Genomic DNA, 16,308 nt, shown 5'->3' on the forward strand with positions numbered 1-16,308 from the left:
GGAGAAACAGTAGAGCCTCTTTTGAAAGTCCACCAAAGTCAACAGATACCAGACAGCATTTAAGCACTTTTGAGCACAAAGTTTTCTTTAGATCTGGATTTATAATTTTGTTGTTTGAAAGTATTCTTTCAAAGTCAAACACACTCAAATTTAAGGTGTTACTTCTAGATTCTTCAAACTTCAAAAAGTCATTTGGTCTTCATTCCTGGTGAATGCCTGTTTTATATAGCTACACATAGGTAGCTGTATATATCCATTTTTAAAGAACACAAAAATTCAGACAGTGACTAACCCATAGAATTATGGTGGGGGTTTTATGAGCTTTGGTGGGGTTTTTTTGGTTGTTTGGGGTTTTTCTTGGGTTTGTTTCATAAAATAGCAAACATAAAACATACATTAAACTGTCTATACCACTATTACTCCTTGCCCTTTATCCTCCTTCTCCATTTTTTCCTGGGTGAGGTGAGGAAAGGAAAAGCAAGAGGGAGGAAAACATAGCTCTTAACTTTAGGCAAAGAATCAATAGGAGGTAAAGGTTAAAGACAGATTTATACTTACATCTCTGACTCCCAAAAGATCAGTGCCTGAGGTTTCACCTAATTTTTTGTAACTACAATAATGTAGTACATAAGTCTTTAAAAACAGCTATTAGGCTCACCACCTGCAGCAGTTCTTCTGGAAACACTCCTCTTACAGATGGCAGTAAAACTGAATTTCACTTTAAGAAAGAAAACCCTTCAGTTTTACTCTTGCGGTTAGTGTCATCTTACAGCCAAAACTGCAATACAGAACTAAAGGAATGTTGAAAAAAAAGGTGCTGTTTACTTTATGCTAAACAATATCCAACTGCAGACACCCATCAAAAGATGGTCCTGCTCCTGTTTCAGCTTCAGTCAGTCTCACACACTCATTTGCTTCAAGCACAGCAATACAGCGTTTATGCAACATCAGGGCAAGCAACACCAACACCCTAATCAAAAACTGGTGCTTGCCATCTTTAAAAATAAAATGAAAAAAAAACAAACCAAACCAAACCCAACCCAGCCCAACCACAGCTCACTCCCAAACCTCAAAACAACTTCCCACACCCAAATGTAGTCTTCTGTTGGACCAGCAAGATCACCCTACTTGCCTCATGGTCACACAGTGCATGGACTGCAAGCAGCAAGAGAAGGCACAAACACACAACCAGAGGGCCAGAGAAAAAGAGGAGACAGGAAAACGATTTTGTGACATTTCACCTCAGCGCAAACACATTGATCTTAGTATTTTTCCTTATACTGGAAATCTGCAAGTTAACAAATTGATTAACATTTTTCATATAGACTCACATAGTATTTAGAAAAGAAACGTTTCTGTCTCTGTAACAAGTGAAAATGCAAAATCAGGTTTTCTAGCAAAATAAAGGAAGCAAGCTGACTAAGCCATACCAAGTACCTGTTTTCTGCAATTGGAAAAAGTGGATTTCGGAGCTTTTTAATATATGAAGTAAAACACAGTGGCAAGTGAGACATTTAAGACTGGAATGCCATTGGGTTCAAAGTCATTTGGCATTAGAAAGAGATATAATTTCTTTAAATTACAGGAAACAAATGTTAAATTTCAAATGTTTGTCAAAAAGAAATTAAATATTTGTGTAAATGAAGACAAAAAAAATCATACTTTAAGCACACAATTTAAAGAACATATTCTACTTTTAAAATGTGTTTTTCCCATGCTTATTTAAAGTGCTTCTTAAAGTACTTTAAAACAGGAAATGAGAGGCTTTACTTGCTATGCAAATTGGGAAAGTATTTCTTCCGCTAGTTCTCCTATCTTACCTGTATCTTCAATGAATTGCACACATTTTTCAACAAACAGAGGTATCGGTTTCTCAGGTGTAACCAGATCCTGTAGGGGCATCCCAAAATAGTTACTTTCCCAGTTTCTACGGATTGGAGGATTGAATGACTTCTTTTCGGTTGTTTTCTTTTTCAGCTACAACAAAACAGAGTTATTAAAATATTACTTGAATATTACTTTAACTCATATTGCAACCATTCAGCAAAAACAAACAGATCACACATCTATCAGACAATAAAACTCCTCTATGGGTAACTGAAGAAAAGTAAGCGTACTTATAAAATAGCATACATTAGATAAAAAGCACTCGCCTTCTAATAGACTTGGTCATTTTTGTATCACATTCAGAACAAGACGACCCAATGCACCAGCAGCTGAAATACTACAGGAACAAAACCAAACACACTACTTGTTTAGAGTGCTGACAAGTCCTTTCTGTACTAACCTTCTGCACCACTCACAAAGGAATCTCCATGAACCACATTGGAACCACACCTCTACAACAATTTTTAGGATAAGATTATGAAGTGTCACCAAAAAAATGAGTCTTCTGTATGTGTTTTATTAAAGATAATAAATAATCTTTATACTGCAACTATGCTAGAAACATGATGATGCAGAATGCACAGTAAATCAATCTCTGAGTTAGCTGCGTGATTGCTTTGTTACAAGCACAGGATTTTAGCCAAAAGGAGGCTTGCACCCTATCAGATCTAATAAGGTGAGTTTCGTATGGAGTCTTCTTGCTTGTTTTGACTCCTGTCCCCTCCCCCAATGGGGACTTTCATCAGTTCAACTGATAAATCACCTTTGGGCGATTACAAGAATTATACTGTATCAGATAGCATCTTTCATCTCTGAACGTTGATGAAAATATTCAGAGACAGCCACATAAAGTTGTCAATCCATTGGCTGTACAGTGGCAACTGAATGAACATCACCATTAAAACCTAGCATTCTCTATTTAAGGTTATATACAGTAAGAAGTTAGTTAAAAGCAGGTATATCTTCATAAGAAAGCTCTTCAGTCACCATCTACTAGTACAAAATACAAGAAAAACATTAAGAAAGCAAAAACAAAGGGGTTTTTTCCAAGATGTTCAGTGCACATCCTCACAATCTCAGAATAAATGGAGCCACACTCAGACTGTGTATTTCAGACCCAGCAGATCAAAACAGGCTATGTGTGTCTCTATTAAGAGATAATATCAGCATACCATGATTAAATATAAACAAATTTTGTTGGTGTGAGTGGAAAGCAGTCTGGTTAATGGAATAATAAACTAGGATTTTACAGAATTTTTATGACAATGATGATATTAGTGAATATTATTACCTGTATAAAATACCTGGAAATAGTATGAAATATCAACTATGTCTGCAAAGCCAGAATAAAGACTTTTTTTTCTCTAATAATTAACCTGCATTTAGAAGAACGCTTGTAAGGAACTGAGACAGCAGGTATGACATTATACACTCAAAAAAGCCGAAACATTTCTTACATGAAATGTCTACCCGAAACAATCAGTTTAATCTCTAATTTGGGAAGTGAGAATTTGTCTGAGGAATTCAGAGAATAATAAAAAAAAAATAAATAGAAGGAAAAAAAATCCTAAAGTCCTTTTTTAACTGATCTAGAAGTAGAGAATAGGAGAAGAGATGATCTTGCAAGGCCATTCCATAAACAAGAAATGAAGATTTCACAAGGCAAAGACAACAATCATTTTTATCAGCTACTTCCCGTTATGTACTTTGTCCCTCTCTTGTTCAATTGTTGTTAAAATATCTCTCTCACGATCTCCCTTTCTTTTGAGGCACGTAAGTGGGTAAACTCTCCAAAGACTGCACAGATCAAATCTTCCTAGAAACACCACTATCTGCACAAAAAATACTTCTGCAAATTAACAAAACTTTACGGTATTAAAAAACCACCACGTTACATCCTGATTTGAGACTTCCATACTTTCCTCAAGTTGCATGTCTAGATTTCTTATGCAGAGAACTTGTTATGAACAAAAAGGCACGTTAATGTGCAAAAGCCCTGATCTTTGTCAAAAGATCAACTGTTTTCAGGAAAAAAACAGAGGTCTTACTTGTAACAAAAACAAACTGCAGCGAAAGCTTCTTTTTTTTTAATTCCGGTCCCCCACTCTGAAAAAACAGCTTTTCTGATCTATCAGTCACAGCATGGAAATTTTAGATCTGCTAGTCAAGATAATGAATATGATCATTTTTTCTGTGTAAAATTAACTTTTAAAAGTTCTCCAATGAAACAATATTTAAACAAAATTAAAGCAAAAACATTGTTAAATAGTAAATTATTAATTTAGTTAAAGAGCACTTGAAAAAGGTGAACCATTTCCACATTCCTAGGCTTTGGCAGACAGTTTATGATTTTGCCACAGATTTTTTTAGTTCAATAGATCTGCCCAATACATCTACTCTCCAGGACATTTCAGTCACCAAATACTGCATGCAGCAAGCACTAATCTAGGTGAAGACAACTTTCTATGCTTCTACATCATAACACATAAATTACTAATAGCTGGAGACGACAAGAACCAGCACAAAGGTTTTGCTAGTTAATCCTAGCAAAAAGCTCAGTTTCACATGCCACCATTTCACGTTAGTAATTAAAACACAAGTCCAACACCATAAAGTTGAAATCCTTCACTTTCATATAAATCTGTTTGGGCTGGCGTTGGGTTTTTTTCATAATTGGTTTCTGCAGTAATACTGAGCTTTCCAGCACGGGTTTCACCGCTTGCTTCTTGCCAAAGACAACTTCTCTTCATACACTAACCGAGGTTAATGCCAAACCTCCGGCTGATCGTTACATATTTTGGCAGAAAAGCATTTTAACTCTAAGAATCCCAACCTTCCCTTGCATTTTTGATACCAAAAGTGTTTGCAATATTTTTTTAATTACAGTAGTTAAATCACTGAAACATGTGTTGCAAAACATTAGCTGAAGTCCTCTTAACAAAAGACAAGGTAAACGTGAAAATATATATTCCAGTATGGCACAGTATCCAATTCTATGTTTGAAATCAAGAATTATTATCATAAAAAGTATAAAACTGTGAAAATGTAGATTTAAAGTATACTCAAGATTAACCTTCTTGACTGTAGGTACCAGGGAACCAGCTGAGCAGCACTCATCTTCTAGAGAGAAACTAAAACAAGGCTGAGACTTCAGCCAGCTGATTCTTGAGAATACAATGCAGTTAAATACAAACCTTTCAAAATTAACTTAGAAAACTGAAAACCTGCCCAAACGTATCTATCAAACCCATTCACGGATGGGATGGTTACTCTAGAAAGTTCTCTCTGTTCAAGAGGGGCTCCCCTTCTTTTTTTCTTATCACTTCCATCACCAAAATTATCATCATTATTTATCAAAGGGGAAATTCAGCCACTTCTCTACCTCCCACACACTTCACTACTGCTTTTAATACAAAGAAAATTTTCTGCCTGCTTCATTTACACTCAGCCCTAGGGTCACGGAGGGCAAAGTCAATATTTTAAGGACTATTAAAATACTTCATAAAACCAAGTACCATGAACAGCTTTCATTACATAGGCTTAATAAAGTATTTGTAATCTCTAATTCACGGTCAGCTCATCAGAAACTATATAACATATAAATAATTCAGATTATGGTCCCTAACACATTCTTTCTTCCCCTCATGCTTCTGCTATTTTTAGACTTCCAGCTTGTTACACTAGGTTTTCAACTACAGAGGCTCGAGAAGGCATATGGCTCCAAATATGCCTTTTAAGAGTGCTAAATTTGAACAGATGAAAACTGAAAGTACAGATTTTTACATTTCCTATACTCCTGAGGAGGAGGAGGAAGGAAAAAAATCAAAACACAACTGCACATTCCAGTCTGAAGTAGACAGTACTTTTCTAAGGCAACCATTGAATTTACACAAGAACAGCTGAACACAAACATAAGCTGGTCTCCCACTTATCACGTGTTTACCATAGTCTTATCAAAACTGAGATCAGCATACATGGGCTATACAGTTCCTGACACCATTTCAGCAGTGGTTTTAACATAAAATTTCATGTAGTTTTGAAATTACTGTAAGAGAAAACAAATTTAAACATAGAAAAATAGATGTCAAACCTGTATTAATAATGTGTTCTAAAACAAGTCAGTAAAATATGTGAGAATTTATCTAGGTGCTAGTGGACTTTTCTTGCTGAAATACTGATACAGGTTTTCAGATTATTTTCAATTAAAAGGCGTCTTACAATCATCTTGATATAAAGGAAAATGGAAAGAACATAATGTACAACCATCTTTGGAAGCAACAAATGTCGCTTGCAAACATGGTTACAAGGCACAATGTTTTCAAGCGCTGTTTTTCAGATTTAATTTAACAACACAGCTGGAAGCTCCAGTCACCAAAAAAAAAAAAAAACCAAAACCAAAACCCAAACCATGGGTACTAAAACTATTGACTATTGGTCAGAGAACAAAAGCAGTGAAACTTTTTCAAATTTAGTAACTTATAACGATGGCATGTCCAAGAATTATCAATGATCATTTAGTTTACTACACTGTTTACAAGATCTCTATAGTTAGGATTTGTTTTCAGAAGTACTTCAAATAATTTCTTCCATACAAAAAAAGGAAGATACTCATACAAATCTTATTCCTACTTTTAAAACTGTATTAACAAAATAATTCTTCTGTAACAAGGCAAGAAACCTGCAGAATGTATTTCAAGATGAGGCTCTGCCTTTCCCTTTGCAGAAATGTATTCAGGTTACTTGCTGCTCTTGGTACGTTGAGTAGGATAAAAACTAACCCAACTATACTTTAAGAGGGAAACCAGTGAGAACAACGAAAAGTCAAGGAGCACTGTGGTTTGGGCCTCATTTCAATGCATAAACTGCATGACAGTTGCAGCTTTAGGGTTACTGCACACATATGAAGAGGTTCCTCCTGTCTGGGACATAAGAAGGCTTCCTCCAGCAAAATCCCCATCCTCTAGGAATGTTCACTGCTCTTTCACGTGCTGAAATACTCTGCATTTTCTCTCTGTTGCTCCATATCTCCAAACTCATCAAGTTAAACTAAAGACAAAATTAATTAATTATAAGGCCTGAAAGGCTGCTGCTTTTAAAGAGACTGGGGTGTACCAACACACAATAATGTTCTATGCTAAGCCTTAGTATTACAGTGTTAAAGGTTCTAATTGAGATAAGCATCTGGTAGTAGTTCCCACTTGCATTTTTGAAAGGGACAGAGAGGCATGCACACCCAACTCGGCTGGAGCGGTCTAACTTGGCAAAGCAGAAACAGTTGAGGCAAATTTGCCTCTGAACCTTGTACTCTGCTTTGTTCTTCCAAGTCTGCGAAGGGGAATAAACAAACACAGAAAGCATGTTGATATAAGGGAGAGTTAACTCTGGAAAATGCATTTAATCTGAGAGATACTTCGTGTAATAACAGCAGAAACGCTTAGGTGCTTTTTCATAAAAGAAACTTTCACAGGAAAAGTTCCATGGTGGGGGGGGAAGCACATCATAGTTTAAACACTGGCATACAAGATGCACTTGAAAGCTTTTAAGTACAGTGTGCGTGCACAACTTCACACCAAGTTGGCTAGAGTCCTGTGATTCTGAAACCAGTCTGCTTGCTTTTTTCTCCTCTCCATTTTTCTTCATATGCTTCCCTACCAGAAATAGTTTTAACAGTCCGCTTGTTAGCAGCACATGCAGGGCCATACAACAATTTTTTCAGAACATTTAGAAACATGGTAATAACATAGTAGGAATAGTAGGAATAACATAGTAGGTGGGTGTATGACAAGTTAGACTATGCTAGACTAAGTCAACCTTCTCTGTTGAAAACTGATTCTTTTCTAAAGGCAAAGAAACTACAATGATCAGTTCATTTTACCAATCTGGACTTCTAGTAAGGCATTTGATGGTGGCATATATAGGAAACTACTGTGACAACTGGAGTAACAGAAACAGGATGATATTCAACAACAAAAAGGACAAAGTCATAGGACTCATGGAAAAATCATGCACTAGAATGTGCATGTACTACAACCTGTCCTATGCAGTAGGAATGTGCATGGGGCTTTGAGCAAACTGGTCTAGTGGGAGGTGTCCCTGCCCAAGGCAGAGGGTTTGAAACCAGATGATGTTCAAGCTCCCTTCCAACCCAACTCATTTTATGATTCTATGTGTGTGTATGTACTAGAATGTGCATGTACTATAAACCACCTGTACTACATGGTAGGAAGTCATTAGCTGGAAATTACCAAGCACAAGAACAGGCCAAAGGTTCCTGAAGTGACAATAACTGCAGGTAAAAGTTGGGTGCACCACACAATTTTGTCAGGTACTAATTTCTAGTACAGAACCACAAGCATTAAGATTATATGATGCACTGGTATGACATTCTTTGCAATACTACACACAGTTTCAGACATCCTCACTCAAAAACAGAAGTTCATAGGAAATTGCAAAACCTTTTTTAATCTCCTAAAACTCAGGTCGAGAAGCAGACACACTCTGTTCACCTGTTCGGAGGTGACAGACATCACAGAAAGAAAAAAAAAATTCAGGAGAAAGGTTACCGTAAGGAAAGGTGAAAACTGGAAATTGCAAGAAGATTCCTGACCAATACAGAGGAAATGGAGGTTCCAGAGGAGTTTTACAGAATAGTGAGAATGAGGGGATGAAAGTTCTCAGAGAAATTATTTCTGTGATAATTGAAAACAAAGGCTGAGGATGGTTCATCCAGTTCCGACTACCCGTACATAGAAACAAGATCTGAGAATAAAACAGTGTTACAGACAACCAGAATGGGCAAACTCTTCAGACCAAAGTACACTTACTTAACTGGTCTCAGTGTTGAATTTTTTAATGTCCTTTGGTATTAAGCAATGTTACACCTACTCGCCACAGATTTGTCCTTGCTATACTTTTCACAGTAAAACATTTTAATTTATGCTTCTGAACACCAACAAGTAAAACAATTTTGAGCATATACTTCTGCCTTTAATAACATGTTTTCACAATAGTTTTTTTTAAAAGGTTTGGTACATGTGTGGTAGCTACAGCTGTTAATTTCAGGGCTGTAAAAAGGAACTGTTGATTTTCCTATTCTATGGTTTGCCAAAACTCCCTTCCTCTTTCCTACCCATCCAGCTCTTGCCTTCTGCCCTTCAATTTTTTTACCTGAATCCTACGATCACGCTACACCAACCCCCTGCCTCCCTATATTTGTCCTCGTGCCCATACCTTTACATGATTTTTGTCTTGCAAGCTGGGAGACTGGGGTCTGGAAACATCAGGACAGAATAAGCAACCTTCAGCAAGGTCAAGTCTCTTTCTTGAAACACATAATCTTAAATATTTGTTTTCTTATTCTGCACCTGCCTTTGAAACATTTTCCAGAAGCTCCAAGAGAAAAGTAAATACCACTTTGAGAAACTTCCATTGTGTTCAGCTTTAAAGTAACTGTCACAGAAGGGGCAGGGGGAAAGCCAAACCCAAAAAACCCCAAAATAAACCAATGCTCCCTAATATAATTTAAAAAAAAAAATTTGAACGTAAAAATCTACATAGGCAAATTCTGTCTCTAGATGACACCTGCTTTGCAGGTGAAAACTGAAGTGCAAAAATCACAAATGACAGTGCATAAGAGCTTTCTACAACACCATACAAGAAACCTACACCTAAAACTCCTCAAACCAGAAAAGATTAAAGGAGTAGCAAGAATGTTACATCCTATTTGGGCTTTTAGCTGTTTTAACTGCATACCATAAAGCTGATTTTAAAAAAAAATAAATTAAAAAAAGATCAACTTGTAATCTTTGACAGAGACAATGAGGATCTCAGACTTCAAAGGCTGAGTTTTTCCAAACAAATTAATTTTGTTCATAAGACTTCTGTATTTTCAAATCACTATAATTACAGCAAGAATAGTTACACATATATCTTATGTTCTTGTTACATACAACGGAACAATTTAGAAAAACTGTCAGAGCTTAAAGTAATATTTAGAAAGGAGTACAAAAGTTTTATGTATACTTTTCACAATGAAAGAGGGTCCAAATTCTCAAAAAACCAGCAAGTAATCTGTAAACAGATTACTATTTTGCCTTCACTTACTCATATGAAAAGGAGACTGTACTTGTACATAAAGAGGTGAACAGAACTGAACATCCCTCACATGGACTAAATAACACTTAACAAGGAAAATATTTGCATAATATTTAAGTTTTTGTAATTAAAGACTGCTAGCTGTTGATCTAAAACAACACAGGAAAACACCGTGAAGAAGTTCCAAGGATATTATAACTGCATCTCTCTTGGAAAAAAAATTAAAAATCAATGGTTAAAAACAGCAAAAGGAGTACATTACAAACTAGACTGACTCATCGCATTAACTGGAACTGCTCTGCCTTCAACATAATGCAGCCAACGTACATAGAAATCACTTCTTATCAAAAGCACAAGCACTCAACATTCCTAGATACTCTGAATGCTTGCAAATATTTTAGCTATCAAGTTAAATTTGCTTTCTCCATCACTACAATACTTTGTACTAGTAAGTTTTCTCTGACTAATTTGAAAGTATCAACCCTGGGCCACAACTTGCAAGTAAAAAACCAAAGCCAAAACAAATCGAACCAAATGCGCCCCTTCCTCTGCCTCCCCACCCCCAAACAACAACAGTAACAAAAAAAAGGGGTATGTTAAAGAAAACTTGAAACAACTCCTGTACTCTTCAAGACCATGAACCACTACAAAAATTTAGAACAGCCTGAAACTTCCAACTCAGGCTGCCCCTCAGTGGGCCAAAGCCAAAAGCAAAGCCTTAGGTAAAGGTATCAGGGGTTTCCTAACACAATGCCAGGAAAAGAAGTTCGTTCCCACTATAGTAGGTCTACACAGATCAAACATAAATATCCAACTCAGAGGAACTTTCTGTCAACTCAACACAGGTGAGATAGTAGGAGGACTAGAAATACTGAATTTCAATCTCTATATAGCAAGATTACTTCAGTCAGAACTAGGTAAATTATTGTTTTCTAAAACATTCAAGTTTCCTAAAATGAATAACTTCAAAGTATTTTTAACTGTATGATTTTATACCCACAAGACATCATTATCTACGCTTATGAGTAAGCCTTAAGAAAATTTAGTGCCCTTTAAACCAGTCATGTGTAATTCAAATCACAGCTGCATACCAGAAAGTACGATCTAAAATTTAATCCATTAGTAAAATTTAACTATGGTCTACTTGAGCAAAACTTATCTCTAAATGCTACTCAAGGACTATCAGCTTTAAGTTAAAAGGGATGTTTTTAAAATGCTACAAAAGCCAGTATTGAAAAGATGGGACTTACTTTGAGACATGAAAGAAGGTAACTAACTGACCAGAAACACTCCTGATTTTATGTTTAACAAAAACTATATGCAAGGCAGCGATTTCTAGACTAAAATTAAAAACTAAACTATAAAGAGTATATATCCAGTACCTCTAGCACAACATTACCTTGATATAATAATTTTTAAAACAGTAAATAAAAAAATAAGTAACCATCAAGCAAAAATATCAAAATAAAATGTAGACCTTTTTCAAGTAGAATGTCACATTACTATTCAGAAACCCACACTGGGCAAGCATTTTGTTCCCTTTATTTTGTTTGAACTGTGAATTGTACAGGTAGCACAGCTTCCAACTTACTTGCTTGCCCACACTAGAAAAATACAACAGTCAGTAAAACCACTATACAAAGTTCCCTTTTCTTGTTCTGGTTTTAGAGTTCCAGGTAGACAACCAAGAATTAAAACGAAACCACTGCTTTCATTCAGCAGCCCTAAACTTCATTCCAATAGTCAGAACTGCAAGAACTGAAAGAACCAGTTCTTACCCAAGAACTCTCAAAGTAGCTTCCCCCTCTCCCCCCACTCCAAACAAACAAAAAAAAGTATAACAAAGTATATATAACAAAGAAGGATCTGCAAACCAAATTCTGCCTTCACTTGGAAGACTTCATTTGGAAGACTGCACACATACATAGAGAGGTGGAAAGAACAGAAACTCACTGAACAGCTCACTAGACAGACAAACCATCTCACTCCCTCAGGTTTACTAGCTCAGAACAAACCAAGGAGAAACTTGGACAAAAAACCAAACGACGCTACATCAAGATTTTAAAGTACCTGTTTCTAAAGAGGGTGCAACTCTTGCATATTTTTTTCTTGCTACGAACCAGAAGTTGTAAATAAAACTTAAATCAATTGACTTACCTTCTTATCTTCTTTTCCTTTGTGAGTTTTCTTTTTCATTTTTTTATCATCCAATTCTTGATCAGATGTAATAGCAGGGTTATCTATGCCACCCTTCCATGTTTCGACAGGTGAAAGAAGTGGGTCTTCCTCACTTCCACGATGTCTTCCTTTTCTTTTAGTTTTAGAGGTGGTGAAAGCCTCATCATCACTTGCATCCGAATGTGTTCTCCTATAGTAAGACTTGGCTTTGCTGAACAGAGTCTTAGATTTATATTTGTATTTTGAAGGCCTCCTTTCCCCATGACTTTTGGATATTCTATCAGAAAACCCATTTTCTTCCTCACCTTGGGTATTTATAACAATTGAGTTTCGAACTTTAATAATACGATTCTGACTATCATCTGGAACTGCGTAGATATCATCTGCAAAGCCTTTATGTTTGAAAATAGTGTCAATAGGTTCAGCATAGTTGTCAGATTGGTCAATATCTTCTGGTGGTGCCACAGGCACTCGAGGTTGTTTCCTGGGGTTTTTGCCAATACCTGCCTCAATTGTTTTCAGGAGGTTAGGATCCAGTTTTTTCACATTTGTTCTTGGAACAAGTGGTTTCGGCTTTATTGGAGGAGGCACTTTATGGTTGCGTTCATGGTCATGACAATTGAGTGGTGTACTGTGAACAGGATATTCATTTCCTTCCAAATCCAATCGGTACTTTGAACGGTCACTAGGTGCTGGGAGTAACCTTACATCATCACCAATTGGACTGTACGGGGGTGGTCCTTCAGTATCATCCTCTGAATCGGGATAATTATAGTCAAGGGAACTTCCTCTGGGAGATCTTGGAAAAACATCTTCACTTGTATGCGTTGTTTCCCTTGTGCTGTCTGACATATAAGAACTTTCAATCATGTTTTTCTTCTCCAATACATCACTGAAGAAGAGTGTGAAAACCTCAGTTTGACGATGATACTGAGATAATGAATACAAAGCTGTAAACTTAGCAGTAATCTCTGTTGCTATGTGTTCTCCTTCAGTCATGAGCTCCTTGATGGCTTCATTCTCAAAGAAGTCTGCCTGGCTATCGGTAACAGCCACTAACTGGACAGGAATCGTATCCTGAACTTCAGAAAGAAATGCCCGAAGCATTCCCATAGATGCCTTCCGCTTTGCAGAATAGACCAGGATATATCCGTGAACAAGTTCATCTTTCCTTACACCAATTGAAGAATGATATGATAATATAGTTATCTGTATTCGACGCCTCTTTTCACCTATTATTTTATCAAGCATCAAAGAATTATTCTGGCCAGCCTGAGCAGCGCTACAGGAGTGAGAGTCAAGGAAGGGTGAAAGAATAAGATCCACGCTAAACGGATCACCACACATGGCACACATGACGATTCTTAAGTCGGCTTCTGACAGATCTTTAATGGTGGGAACTGGACTCACAACATCAAAATTGTGTTTAACTGCTTCCAGTACTCCCCTCAGAGCCTGTTTTATTTGGGTCTCATTAAATTTCCGTGGATATGTACCAGCAGGCACATCTACAAAAGGACACTGTAATTTGTTGGCCAACTGCTGTCCCTGATGTCTCAGAATAGGCAGATTCTTGCTAACACTGTCCCTCTGGTTAGCCAGTATTAACGTAAATGGAAGATTAGCCATATACTTGTCTCTCCTTATCTGAGATGCTTCAGCCCTTATTTTTGCAATGCACTCCCCAATAAAATTCAGTGATTCAATGGAGTTAAACACACAGAAACAACCGTGTGGTTTGAAGGTCGAGGTCCACAACTGAGTCAACAGGTATGGTGACTTTGCATCAACTGGCCTAAGATCCAGTTCATATATTTTTCCATCTAATGCATATTCATCATCAGTGGATTGTGTCCGAATTTCATTTGCCAATTCTTGTGCAAGGCCATCCTTGCCCAAAATGAAAAGATTGACTTTATCAATGTTGGCACTATCATGGTACAAATTTGAGCGGCCATGGTCTAGTTGCAGAAGACTGTTGGCAAGTAGCTGCTCTACTTTAATGTCCGTGCAATTTTGGCCACTGAGACAAGTTTCTTTAGTTGGGTGATAAACAAATCCTATGTGTTTAAGCAGAAGAGATTCTCGATCAGGTGCAAGTTTCTGTAAAGCTTTGTATCTAGGTTCTTCGCTCAGAACTGCATGAATTTCACTCATTTTATCTGAACTTGGTGTTGCATTAAGATCCAGGTCATAAAACAGCTCTGAATGTTCAAAAAGCATTTCCTGAAACTCCTCTTTGGCTTTTTCAACAATCTCTCTCTGATGCCTACCATACACTTCCTTACTATCTGCATCAGTGATGTACTTGAATGCTTCGTCCTCTACTACAAAACATAAAACTTCTTCCCATGGCTGTCCAGGTGAAATGAACTGGATTTTCTCAAGGGTTTTTTTGAATTTCTCCTTCATTTCAACCCTCCTTTTTTCAGATATAAGATGCTGCACATGGTTTTGATAAACTTTTTCTGCCTCTAGCGTGGTGAGAAGGTCAAATGGAATCCTTCTGTCATTCACTTTATCTATATGGTCAGTTTCATCCCAGGGTGTTTTTTCAAGCACTACAAAACAGGACTGGAAGTCAGGCCTTTTCTCCATTAACTTCAAGGCTTCTGACCAGTTCAAGATTTCAATCTCCTCAAGATTTGACAGAAGAGTATTAAGAGCTCTTGGCAAAGCATTAATGTATTCTTCTTTTCTTTTTCTAATATGCTCCTGTTTAAGCTGCTCTATGTGTTTTGAAAATGTATTTTTGGCCTTTTTTGTTCCTTCCAAATTTATATATTCTTCATAATCGGGGTGGTTTTTCAGTTTATTACTAACAGTTTTCCAAGTTGCATGATAGTCTCTCACAGTTTGGACAAGTTTTTCAAACTTATCTGTTGCTGTAACAACTAGCTGTCTTTGAGTCTTATAGGCATCTAGATAGGGGATTATTTTAGGTTTACCACGAGTTTTGTCCATCATTTGTACCAGTGCAGTAAAACACGTTTCGACATTGACGTTGAATCTTGCCGATGTTTCCACTACCACAAGGTTCTTCTTATTCGAAGCAAAGGCCTGAACCTCTCGCAGATAATGATCCACACATTCATCACATTTTGTTGCTGCTATTATTATGGGTTTTTTAGATTTTGAGAGCTGGATATAAAGATTATTCACAAATTTAAGTTGATCATCAAACTTCCTATTGCATCCTTGGCTGACGTCAATGCACAATAAAAACCCATCTATGCTTAATTTCCCTTCAGGCATTTGTTTTTGCTCAAAGTCTTGCTCCAAGCCTAGCTGATCTGTGCAAATGTACATTAGTTTTTCTGCTGACTGCAGTTTGGAGGCAGCTGCACGTTTTATATATGGTTGTAAATTCGTACTCCGATGAGGCAAGAAAGTCTGATCATCAATGAACTCAGTCTGTTCAATTACATGAATTCTGCACTCAATTCCATCCTCGCCACTTTGTGTTACGTCACCCCAGTACAAAAAGTGATCATTGTTAACAACTCTTCCTCCAAAGTCAATTGTGCTAAGCACAGAGGTATGCTCAGGATAATATTCATCTGCTTTTGAACGAACGAATCTATTGCACAAACACGACTTTCCAACTCCACAATTACCTTTATCCTTCTCAGTTCCAGATAGTCCAACAACACTAACAGCATAAGATGGGGGACGTGGCTCTTTGTTTTTTGCCATCATAACTTTCCTCTCATTCTTTTGCAATTATCAAGGTAACTGTATGTGGTTTTCATTCTGGAAAGCGTCCTACAAATTTAAGTTGTATATCCAGGGTTCCAGAAATAGCTTTCAGCTGTTCTTGATTTAGCTTGTCATTGAGAGAACCTCAGATAACTAGGATGAGGAGCATCATCTTCCTAAAGAAAACAGAGAGGGGAAAAAATTTTAAACATTGCAGGTTATTTCTTTCCAATATTCACAAGAGAAAAGACCTTAAATAGCACTTTTGCTTGCTCACCCTGAAAGTGTTTCCTATGTACATGAAAATTTTACCACTACTTTAAATGAGATCTTAAAACTCGTAATTCATTCATGTTAATACGATTTACATTAAAAATTTAAAAATAAACAGTTTTAGGCAAAGTTTAATTATAGTTCATCACTTATTTTGATTGGTGATCAGCATACTTA

General features: G+C 36.8%; 1 protein-coding gene across 1 annotated transcript; it reads right to left on the reverse strand.

Annotated features, from left to right (window-relative positions):
* Positions 1–1,820: 1,820 nt before the first annotated feature.
* ARHGAP5 (Rho GTPase activating protein 5) lies at positions 1,821–15,913 on the reverse strand (the record flags this gene model as incomplete). The annotated part of the gene is made up of 2 exons (XM_010181589.1): positions 12,139–15,913; positions 1,821–1,977 (listed from the first exon to the last, which is right to left on the reverse strand). Coding segments are annotated over exons 1-2 (3,877 nt in total), but the record flags the coding sequence as incomplete, so codon positions are not given.
* Positions 15,914–16,308: the final 395 nt, after the last annotated feature.

This window comes from Mesitornis unicolor, unplaced genomic scaffold, assembly GCF_000695765.1.
Source record: "Mesitornis unicolor isolate BGI_N332 unplaced genomic scaffold, ASM69576v1 Scaffold34113, whole genome shotgun sequence".
Lineage (NCBI taxonomy): Eukaryota > Metazoa > Chordata > Aves > Mesitornithiformes > Mesitornithidae > Mesitornis > Mesitornis unicolor.